The sequence below is a fragment of the Miscanthus floridulus genome, chromosome 16 (assembly GCF_019320115.1).
Source record: "Miscanthus floridulus cultivar M001 chromosome 16, ASM1932011v1, whole genome shotgun sequence".
In the NCBI taxonomy this organism is placed as follows: Eukaryota; Viridiplantae; Streptophyta; class Magnoliopsida; order Poales; family Poaceae; genus Miscanthus; species Miscanthus floridulus.
Genome location: NC_089595.1, coordinates 30614433 through 30625959, shown reverse-complemented (window position 1 = coordinate 30625959; position 11527 = coordinate 30614433). Strand labels below are relative to the sequence as shown.

Genomic DNA, 11527 nt, shown 5'->3' with positions numbered 1-11527 from the left:
AGTCCTACAAAACAATATTAAAAAAGGTTTCTTACAAAAAGTCTGAAGAAGTTAGAGCTATTTTTTTATAAAAAGAGCCAGACTCAAAATAAATAGCTTCTCCTTGCTCCTCACAAATCGAATGTGAATTATTATAAAACTACCAGTAGTACTGTTTTTACCAAATGTTTTTTAAACGGTTTTAGCTTAAAAAAAAGCTGCTAGGAGCTAAACCGGAGCCCATAAAAATCGGAGCCCTACCCAACAAAAAATGAATTTGCTTGGACCGCTTCCATAAAACCCATGGAAATTTGAAAATTGCGCCCATTTCGTTTCGTTCCTCCAAAATCTCCTCCGGGTCCGCCCCTCTTCTGCTTCCCCTCCGCCTCGTCACTCGTCAGTCGTCACCTCCCGCTCCCACCGCCACCAATCGCACTCGCAGTTGGCGCGCGCTCGCGTCCAAACCAAGCAAACCCCCAAAACCCTAGCCTCCGCCGGCGCCGCCACCGGCCGGGCTTCTTCCCTCCGGCCCCGGCCTACCCTAGCCTCGCAGCACCCTAACCCTACCCCCTTCCCCTCTCCCTCTCCCGCCGCCGCCGGAGCAGGGGGGAAAAATGCCGCGCGAGATCATCACGATCCAGGTGGGGCAATGCGGGAACCAGATCGGGATGGAGTTCTGGAAGCAGCTCTGCCTTGAGCACGGCATCGGCAAGGACGGCCTCCTCGAGGACTTCGCCACTCAGGTACGTCCCACGCCCCCCATTCCCCTCTCTCCCCGGCTCTCTGCGCCTACTTCAGCGTGACCTGTCCGAGTGCTCCTCTCCCTAGTGGATTTATGGCGGTTTCCGGGTTGCTCGAGGTCAGCGCCGCGGGTGCACTGATCTGTGCTGTTTGTGGATATGGCGGCGAGGCCAGGTGGCTAGTGTTCAGACCTCTGCTGTAGGTTGCGCACTAGTAGAATTCTCACAAGTCATGCTTAAATCTTTGTGAAAATTTCGGAGATTTCAACTGGTATTGGTGCGGAATTTAGCTTTCATTGAAGTGTGAACACGTTTTTTTTTTCAGTCATAATGGATTAGTGTTTAAGTGGTTTTGGTATCGGTGTATAGTGATAGATTTAGCTGGAATTAACGAGAACTGCATACAAGAAATTAAATGAACATTTTGAACTTACAACACCCATGTATCATGTGCCTCATTATGCTGGAAATTGCTTCTCCGACCTAATTGTGCAGCCCTTAAAAGCATCCACTGTAACACTTACATTTCAGTCTGTACTGGGTGGATACAGGATTTGCCATTTCTGTTTATCTGGGAAGGCTAAATTAAGCAAGAGCCAGCTCTAATTTAAGTTACCTGCAGGGGGGCGATAGGAAGGACGTCTTCTTTTACCAGGCTGATGATCAGCACTTCATACCCAGGTCTCTGCTTATTGACCTGGAGCCTAGAGTGATCAATGGAATTCAGAACAGCGAGTACAGGAACCTATACAACCATGAGAACATATTTGTTGCTGAGCATGGTGGTGGTGCCGGGAACAATTGGGCCAGTGGGTATCATCAGGTATAGCTGCGCCATGTATCTCTGTTTGCACCTAAGGTTTGCAGTTTCCACCGGATGAACCAATCTTGCAGGCTTTGTAGATTTGCTTGTTTTGTCACTAGGCCAATTGCTCCTTTTTCTTGTTTTAGAAAGAAATGCTCAAATGCCTTTTGATATTCTCATAGGGTGAACAAGTTGTTGATGATATCATGGACATGGTTGACAGAGAAGCAGATGGAAGTGATAGCCTTGAGGGTTTTGTCCTTTGTCACTCTATTGCTGGTGGAACTGGTTCAGGTTGGCTATCTCGCTCTCATATTTTGATTTCCTTTCTTTTCACTTTTCTATTCTACTCTCACTTTAACTGTCCTGTTGCCCATGTTCATTCAGGTATGGGTTCTTATCTGTTGGAGACACTGAATGATCGATACAGTAAAAAGCTTGTGCAGACATATAGTGTTTTCCCAAATCAGATGGAAACAAGTGATGTTGTCGTCCAACCTTACAACTCACTTTTAACTCTGAAGCGGCTGACACTGAATGCTGACTGTGTGGTTGTTCTTGACAATACGGCTCTTAATAGGATTGCCGTCGAGCGTCTTCATTTATCAAATCCTACTTTTGGACAAACAAACTCTTTGGTCTCCACAGTTATGTCTGCAAGCACAACTACTTTGAGGTATCCTGGATATATGAACAATGATCTGGTTGGCCTTCTTGCCTCCCTGATCCCCACTCCAAGGTGTCATTTTTTGATGACAGGTTATACTCCATTGACTGTTGAGCGCCAGGTAATTTGATATCCTCTGCCTCAGTTGTTACATTGGTTCATGTAGCATGTTTTATGTCACATTTTGTAGCCTTTGTGGAATCTGTAGTTACCTGTGCTTGTCCATTGACTGCAATTTTGGGACACTTCATCAAAATAAACAGGGAAAGTAGTAAAATTGGTGTTTGTTTTGGGCGAATTGCTGAACAATTCAGTTATATTGGATGTGCTATGTGGCAGGTTAACATGATACGCAAAACGACGGTATTGGATGTTATGAGAAGACTTCTGCAGGTAGTACCTGTACTGTAGAAAGGGGTTACTGTAGAAAGGGTGGTTAACTATCAAGTGTTCATGAAGTCTGAATCCTTTATTTATGAAATATTGCAGACAAAGAATATAATGGTGTCATCATATGCTCGGACAAAAGAAGCTAGCCAAGCTAAATACATCTCCATACTGAACATCATTCAAGGGGAGGTGGACCCTACACAGGTACAGTTTTGTCAATTGAATTTTCTTCTGAAGTGTGGATATATCTTGGTCAAATCTAATGACGGCATCATGAGATAACAACAACAATAACAACAACATAGCCTTTCAGTTCCAAGCAAGTTGGGGTAGGCTAGAGTTGAAACCCACCAAGAGCCTCAAGTCACAGTTCAGGCACTTCAATAGCTGTTTTCCAAGTACTCCTATTCAAACATAGATCTCTAGGTATATCCCAAGCTTTCAAATCTCTTTTTATTGTCTCCCCCCATGTCAATTTCGGTCTTCCTCTACATCTTCTCATATTATTTGCTTGGCTTAGGACTTCACAATGCACTGGTGCCTCTGGAGGTCTCCTTTGGACATGACCAAACCACCTCAACCGATGTTGGACAAAGTTTTGCTAGGCGCTAGGCGAAATCTAGGCGATGACCCTTAGCCTAGCGACTAGTCCAGCCTAGGCTAGCCTAGGCGTTTTTCTAGGCGTTTTGCCAATTTATATTTATATATCAATATATAATATATACATTTATAGCACAAATCATGAATAATTTAGATAAAAAATAGGGAAGCACCAGTAGACATACCTTAGGTCCTTTGTCCTTAGTTGCAGACTTGCAGTTGATACACTACTGATCACTGCAGCACTGCTGCAATAGAAGTGGACAACACTTTTAGATGCAATTGGGCATCAATACAAGTGATACAAAAAATAGGAAATAGCAAGTTAGGTACTTATCTGAGGTCTGAGCCTTCTCCCATCCATTATCAGCATTTCAGCAGCAGTTCAAGCCATCAATCAACAAATTACAAACATATACATGCAATCGCCAATCAGTCAACAAATTCATATATATATATATATATATATATACACATGCAGATGCAGTCAACAATTTCACAGATTCATCATAGTAGATACATGGAATCATTCAACAATTTCAGATTTCAGAAACAGAGGAGAGGAGAGCAGGGAAAAGGAACAACTGCAGGGAAAGGAAACAGAGGAGACCGGCTGTATATGTTTGCAAACAGACAAAGCAGGGGAAGGAAACAGAGGAGCAGGGGAGGACATACAGACCTTGGGAGGAGACCGGCGGGGAGGAGCTTCTGGCGACGAAGACGAAGAGACTGGCGAGGAGGAGCACGACCCGCGGGGACGAGCTCGTCGAGGAGGAAGGAGACCGGCGGGGAGCAGCGTCGCCGGCGGGTCTTGCCAGGCGGGGAGGAGGCTCGCCGGCGGGATCTGCTTCCAGGCGAGCAGCGCAGCCGGCGGGACCTGCTTCCCGGCGGGGAGGAGCACGACCCGCGGGGATGAGCTCGTCGAGGAGGAAGAAGACCGGTGGGGAGCAGCGTCGCCGGCGGGTCTTGCCAGGCGGGGAGGAGGCTCGCCGACGGGATCTGCTTCCAGGCGAGCAGCGCAGCCGGCGGGACCTGCTTCCCGGCGGAGGTCGAGGTCGAGGCGAGTACGACTTTCTCTCCCCTTCTCCCCCTTATCCTTCTCCAGCGCAGCAGCGCGCGGCTTTTTCCCGCGCCTGGAGCTCTGCGCGCGCGCGCTCGCCCGCGGAGCCATTCTTTCACTCGCGATGGCCCGCGTCGCCCGCCTAGCTCGATTCCGCGCCGCCTAGGGCTCCTGGGCGCCGCCGAGTCGTCGCCTAGTCGCTCCGCCCGCCTAGAGGGGCGATTACCCCCCTAGTCCAGGCGCCAGGCCATAGCCTAGCGACTAGGTGCGCCTAGGCCGAGACGTAATCGTCGATTTTCAAAACTTTGATGTTGGACAAGCTTTTCTTCAATTGGTGCTACCTCTAGGCGATCACGTATATCATCGTTCCGAACTCGGTCCATTCTTGTGTGACCGCAAATCCATCGCAACATACGTATTTCTGCAACACTTAGTTGTTGAACATGTCGAATCTTTGTATGCCAACATTCTGCTCCATACAACATAGCCGGTCTAATCGCCGTTCTATAGAACTTGCCTTTTAGTTTTTGTGGTACCCTCTTGGCCTCTTGTCACAGAGAATGTCAGAAGCTTGTTGCCACTTGATCCATCCTGCTTTGATTCTATGGTTAACGTCCGTATCAATATCTCTATCCCTCTGTAGCATTGATCCCAGATACCGAAAGGTATCCTTAGGCACTACTTGACCTTCCAAACTCATATCTCCCTCCTCCTGTACAACTCCGCCAAAGTCGCATCTCATGTATTCGGTTTTAGTTTTGCTCAATCTAAAACCTTTGGACTCAAGAGTCTGCTGCCATAACTCTAGTCCTATTTACTCCCGCTTGGCTTTCGTCCACTAACACTACATCATCAACGAACAACATACACTAAGGGATATCCCCTTATTTATAGTTCAATTTTTCTATAAAATTGTTTCCGATTCACCAAACCTATTCTTATCTCTTTCTAAAGGAATTCAAAAAACAAAATAAGAAAAAGAAAAAATACTGGAATTCTGGATTTTTCCAATTTCTCTCATTAAAATATTCCAAAATTAAGAATGGGTTTAGTTACTTAAATTCAAAAAGTGAATCAAAGAATTTCAGTATCTAGTTATTAGTTAAAAAAAATATTTATTAAAATACAAAAAAAGATTGAATAATTTTACTTTCTAATCATTTTTGCATTTCTTTCTGTTAAAATATGTTCTTGGTAACCTCATCCATTACCAAGGCAAAGAGATACGGGCTTAAGGCTGACCCTTGATGAAGTCTAATTTTAATCGGGAAGTAATCTGTGTTACCATCGTTTGTTCGAACACTAGTCATAACATTGTTGTACATATCCTTGATGATGGTCACATACTTTGATGGGACTTTATGTTTGTCTAAAGACCACCACATGACATTTCTTGGTATCTTGTCATAAGCTTTTTCCAAGTCAATGAAAACCAAGTGGAGGTCTTTCTTCTGCTCTCTAAACCGCTCCATAACCTGTCTTATTAAGAAGATTGCTTCTGTGGATGACCTTCCGGGCATGAAACCAAATTGGTTTGTTGATATCTGCGTCGTTCCTCGCAGGCGCTGCTTGATGACTCTCTCCCATAACTTCATAGTGTGTCTCGTCAACTTAATTCTAATTAGTACAACTTTGGATATCTTCTTTGTTCTTGTAGATTGGTACTAATATGCTTCTTCTCCACTCCTCAGGCATCTTGTTCGATCGAAAGATATTGTTGAACATCTTGGTTAGCCATACTATAGCTATATCTCCGAGACATCTCCACACCTTGATTGGGATACCATCAGGGCCTATCGCTTTGCCCCCTTTCATCCTTTTCAAGGCTTCTCTGACCTTCAATTCTTGAATCCTCCTCACAAAGCGCCTGTTAGTGTCATCAAACGAGTCGTCTAGCTGAACGGTGGTGTTCTCGTTCTCACCATTGAACAATTTATCAAAATACTCTTGCCATCTATATCTGATCTCATCCTCCTTCACCAAGAGCTGCTCCCTCTCATCCTTTATGCACTTAACTTGGTTGAAGTCCCTTGTCTTCCTATCGCGAGCCCTAGCCATCCTATAAATGTCCATCTCTCCTTCCTTCGTACTCAAACGTCGGTAAAGGTCCTCATAGGCCCGCCCCTTTGCCTTACTCACCGCTCGTTTTGCAGTCTTCTTTGCCACCTTGTACTTCTCTATGTTGTTTGCACACCTGTCATGATACAAGCGCTTATAGCACTCCTTCTTTTCCTTAATAGCCTTTTGCACATATTCATTCCACCACCAAATGTCTTTCGAGTCGCATCCGCTCCCTTTGTTCACTCCAAGCACCTCTGAAGCAACCTTCCGAATGCATTTGGCATCATGAGATAAGATTTGCCAAATGCTGAAGTGTAGTGAGACTTAGGAGTTACATACTTGGAATGGTCATCTGAAATTCTAAATAAAGAATTCATGATAAAACATGGTAGTTTCATACCATTCATTCTCTTCCCATTTTACTAGAAGTTGCTGGAAACATATGAAAGTTTAAGATGTGTTATTTCATCATTACATCAAACAAAGCACATTTGTATCCACCTTTCTCCTTATACTCTCCTATATACTCCACATTGGCTGAAAACAACATGAACTTTCACTACAAATCCGTAAACGGATTTTCATACATACTAGCATGGTGGCATGTTATTTGTTAGTTAATAACTTTTCGTTGGAGTAAGATATGGTTTAAGTTTTTTCCTTTTGTGTACCATGAAATTATTTGTTTGTTCTGTCTTATTTTATTTGGTCTTGTCATGGATTTAGGTTCATGAGAGCCTGCAAAGAATACGCGAAAGGAAGCTTGTTAACTTTATAGACTGGGCACCTGCAAGCATTCAGGTTCTCCTTTTTTTTTGTAACCATTCAGGTTATCGCACAACTAAATACCTTTTTGTTTCCTTGTCTGTCATTAAAATTTGTAAGCATCTCAACTGCAACAGGTTGCTTTGTCAAGAAAATCCCCATATGTTCAAACAACCCACAGGGTACAATGATCTCTTCCTCCTTCCCTCACCTTCTGGTGGGATTCCAGTCTTTTATTTCTTTTGAAGAAAATGGATGATGCTGTACTAATTAACGCTGTGCTACAGGTTAGTGGTCTGATGTTAGCAAATCATACGAGCATCCGTCACTTATTCAGCAAATGCCTGGGGCAATATGAGAAGCTAAGGAAAAAGCAGGCTTTTCTTGACAACTACAGGAAGTTCCCAATGTTTGCGGTAAGAACATATTTCAACAAGTTTTTAATCTCCTAGCTCATTGCTTTGAATTGTTTAGCTTACATGCATATTTTGAGCTGCTTACTTAGCTGTCTGTTTGGAAAGTACTCTATTCCCTGCTTAGTTGGTGTTGTCAAGTTCAGGAACCTTTCCGATGCCGATTCAACTAAAACTCTAATCTTGCAGTTGCAAAGAAATTTAGATACTGTGTCATTATTACTTACAAAGACTATGATTGCCAACATGGTTCCTTTGGTAACGACAGGCATATGTAAATTTTCTTGAGAACAGTACTTTCAACTGTGTACAACCTTGTGGTTGACTTCATTCTTTTGTGCGACATGCTGATCTCTGACCTCTGCATGCAGGACAATGATCTCTCTGAATTTGATGAATCTCGAGAGATAATAGAGAGCCTAGTTGATGAATACAAGGCCTGTGAGTCGCCAGACTACATTAAATGGGGAATGGAGGTAAGTTTAATGCAATCAAAATCTTGTCCTGTGTATATAAAATGCTGAGCAATCTGTTCCAAAGCAGGACCCTGGAGAGGCAAACGTTGCAGCAGCACTTGACTCTAAGTTGGTAGTGTAAATATAAAGGTACCATCTCACAGTCAGGCACTTTTTATGCAGAACAATTTGATGCCCTATCATATTGAATTGACCATCCACTTGAAACCTTGAACCCTTTATTTCTTTTGCCAACCATGCAGACTACATAAATTATTATGAATGATTCACAATCTCTGCTAGATTTTGAAAATGACTGCTAGATCCCTGGGCATATTTTTGTATATATTGCTGGCAAATAATAGCTTCACACTGTAAGGCTCTACTTTTCTTTTAAGGGAGCTATAATGTTCTCTCGGTACTTACCATGTTTCTTAATTTGATAATTTTGGAAACTGTACTGTTCCAGCAATTCACACAACTGAGGAAGGCTCTCTACATGCAGATCCTGTTGGTCATCCAAAGATGCTACTGTCACTATCTAGTAGTCTTCAGTTTGACGCCGCCTGCTTATCTAGATCATATTGGAGTGCTGCCAAAGTGGGTTATGAAGTTATTCGACCTTGAAGTTTGTCTCTCTTTTAGTCTGCTATGTATATTTTGAAACCCACTTCCTCTGGCCATGTTCATTTCCCCTTATGTCTTGTGACTGCGCTCTTTGGTGGTGATGACAATGTCTTCCATGCCCTTGAGACTTTGATGCTGATAGTTTCGATTGTGCCGAGCGTTCCTTGCTGAATTCTGATGACTTAGAAAGTTTTAGTCAAATCTAGTTTGTGGGCCTGGTCTCCGTCCTGTCATGCTATGCATTCGTCTCTGGCAATGTTTTAGCTTGGTGGGTTTGTAAACATTGAAGTGTTTTCCCTGAAGAGAGCATTTGCTCTTAAAGAGGGACATGGTCACATAGAAGTATGAAGGTGGAATAGCTCCATCTTGTGGATCTGTAAAAGCTATAGTATTGATTCCCATCGTCTACTTTTGATTACTGAAGTTTATGAAATTGCCGAACTGTATCCGCTTACTAAATTATGTAGTTAATAAAATCTGAAAATCGGTGATCTGTCTGACTTTACGACAGCACATCTGTGCAATTCTGTTACTACCATGTGTTTTCAGCTTCATCTGGAAATAATCCCTGTTGGATGTGTAGGATGAGTGTTGGGGCAACTATATATAATCTCTTATATTGCATGTTTGTGGTACTGAGGATAAAAGGAGTAATCTGTTGGAGATGCTCCCAGTGTAAACTGCCGAAACAGGAAGATAGATTGGTGTGTGCGCGTGCGTGCTGAATTTTTTATTTTTTAGCCCATCTTTTGAAAAATATTCACAAATAGATTCCTGCTGGTTTTTTTTTTCTCCTCTCATCTGGGTATAATGTACACATACACATCAACCCTACACACGCACACTAAACTCACACCACACGTCCATAAGCAAACCTATAATTATACTCAGATCACTGGATCGCGTCCTTTGTGAGATTACCAGGTCCAACCATGAACCTGTGGATGACGAGGCGCGTTGCATTCCCTTTGTGGCTTCACGCGAGAGGCAACATAATTTATTTGGGGACGAACCCGGTGAGAGACGCGAGTGCGATTCCAGAGAATCGAACTCGCGTCGGCTGCCTGCCCACCGGCTGAGCTAGCCATCCGAGCTCTGCTTATGGACCCTGACCTTGGCGCCATGGTTTTTGACGCCGAGAAAACACATCTCTGCGCCATGGCCAATGGTGCTTAGGTCTTGGTGAGGCGTCGGACGTGGCGGTGACCTGGTGCCGACGTGGACAAGGCCTCGATGCCATAGATCTTGGCGTTTGAAATGAAACAAGTATAATTGTTTCGAGGAATATGCAACAACGCTGTTGCGGTTCAGCTGGTTAGGACGCGCGCTGACTTAGCCCAAAGGCCTGGGTTCGTGCGCTGAATCTTTTTTTGCTATATTTTTATAAGCAATAGAACAAGAAAAATTATTTCGAGGAACATGCAATGATCCCATAGGCCCCGTTCGGCTTGCTGAAATTGGCTGGAAAACACTGTTGTGGCTGAAAAAAGAAGTCAAACAAACCGGATTTAAGATAAGCCGAACGGGGCCATAGTGGTCCAGTTGGTTTGGACGCACGGGTCTTAGCCCACAGCCCTGGGCTCGAACCCAAGTAGCAAATATTTTTTGTTAAAATTTTATTTTTATAAGCAATTACAACAAGAAATATTATTTCTTTATTATTAGGGTCCTGGGTTTCACCGCACACGGTATATTATTGTTCCATTGTTCCACCATACACTGTATATTTAATTTATTTTTTATTTGATTTTAAAACTTTACGTACCTAGACCAAGTTGAGTTGAGTGACGTGTTTATATATATCTTGTTGCTTAGCCGTCCTTTTACTTATATGCATATGGCTTTTGTCATCATATATAAGTTAAGGCTTCCGAGACAAGAAGTAAAAAAATAAAATAATTTATTTTACATTAAGTAAGTGTAATTTTCTTTGTCTCCCTATTTCATTATTGAGCTCTTTAATTTGCATACCTCCCTATTTTATATGAAATAGAATTAACAAGAAGAATGTGCTTAATGTATTAACTAAGAGCTCCATATTATCATTATTTGGACTGTTCAACTAAATTTGGTGAGGAACGGAGGAGGATCTCCCCCTCATAAGAAAAACACTACTACCGAGGTATATAAACTAATAAATAAATAAATACATCCATGATTATGTTAATATAAGGACGATTTGGATTTAGATAATATATAAATAAATGCACCTTGAGATGTATCCTTCATCCAAAACAAATTACAAATTAGTGAATAGTGTTCTCTCATGTTAATAATAACAAAGTTTGGTGGAACCCAGAACGTTAGTAATAACTAAGTAAGCAAAAATAATAATTAATCAAACCACCAGGGTCTATTTTGAATTTATTTTTAAAAGGCTGAAAAATAAAAAAAATCAGACGCGCGCGTGTTTTTTTTTTTTCGGGGTGTGTGTGTTTACAAGGGATGAGCCTCCTGTCATCCTGTGCAGCTGAGGTACTGTAACGTGGATCTGATTTACTGACCCTTGGTTCTCTCTCATTTACAGAGACTTATTTTTGGGTTCTTCGTCTCCTACCTTTTCACTCACTCAATAGAATCAACGTAATTAAGGAATATTGTTAGAATTTCTCTTCGATGATGTTCTCCGCCAGCAGTTCCTCTTCATAGTCTGGATTGTTGAACCTTTCACTTCTTTGGCATCTATTATATGCTCACTCTGGATTTCTTTTATTTTAGGATGGAGGAAGGAGGAAGTAGTGTACAAACAATCACACACATAATTTAAAAGGATTAAATCTATTTTTAGCTCTTCCAACTCTTTCCATTGTCTAATTTTTACCCCGCAACTAGAAAACTGTCAAACTTTTCGCACCTGCACCTCAATTATCAAAATCATTTAATTTTGATTCAAAGCCATCTGAAAACCACTTAAAACCGTCTTGAGGGTCAAAATTGAACATGTTGATAGTTGAGGTGCTAAAGT

At 42.5% G+C, this 11527-nt stretch overlaps 1 protein-coding gene across 3 annotated transcripts; it reads left to right on the top strand.

The window, feature by feature from the left end:
• The first annotated feature begins 364 nt into the window (after window positions 1-364).
• Window positions 365-8996, top strand: LOC136512036 (tubulin gamma-2 chain-like). Of its 3 annotated transcripts, XR_010772958.1 has the most exons (13): window positions 365-722; window positions 1342-1542; window positions 1707-1818; window positions 1912-2312; window positions 2531-2584; window positions 2681-2785; window positions 7029-7103; window positions 7205-7249; window positions 7355-7483; window positions 7852-7956; window positions 8024-8085; window positions 8199-8309; window positions 8405-8996. XR_010772958.1 is itself a non-coding variant. In XM_066506045.1 (12 exons), exons 1-11 carry the CDS (start codon window positions 594-596, stop codon window positions 8075-8077), a joined length of 1410 nt encoding a protein of 469 aa, XP_066362142.1. In that variant the 5' UTR covers window positions 365-593; the 3' UTR covers window positions 8078-8085; window positions 8441-8996. The 3 variants fall into 3 exon arrangements, 2 of the variants coding, with proteins under 2 accessions (XP_066362142.1, XP_066362141.1); XM_066506045.1 differs by lacking the exon at window positions 8199-8309 and having other exon boundaries at window positions 8441-8996; XM_066506044.1 differs by lacking the exon at window positions 8199-8309.
• Window positions 8997-11527: the final 2531 nt, after the last annotated feature.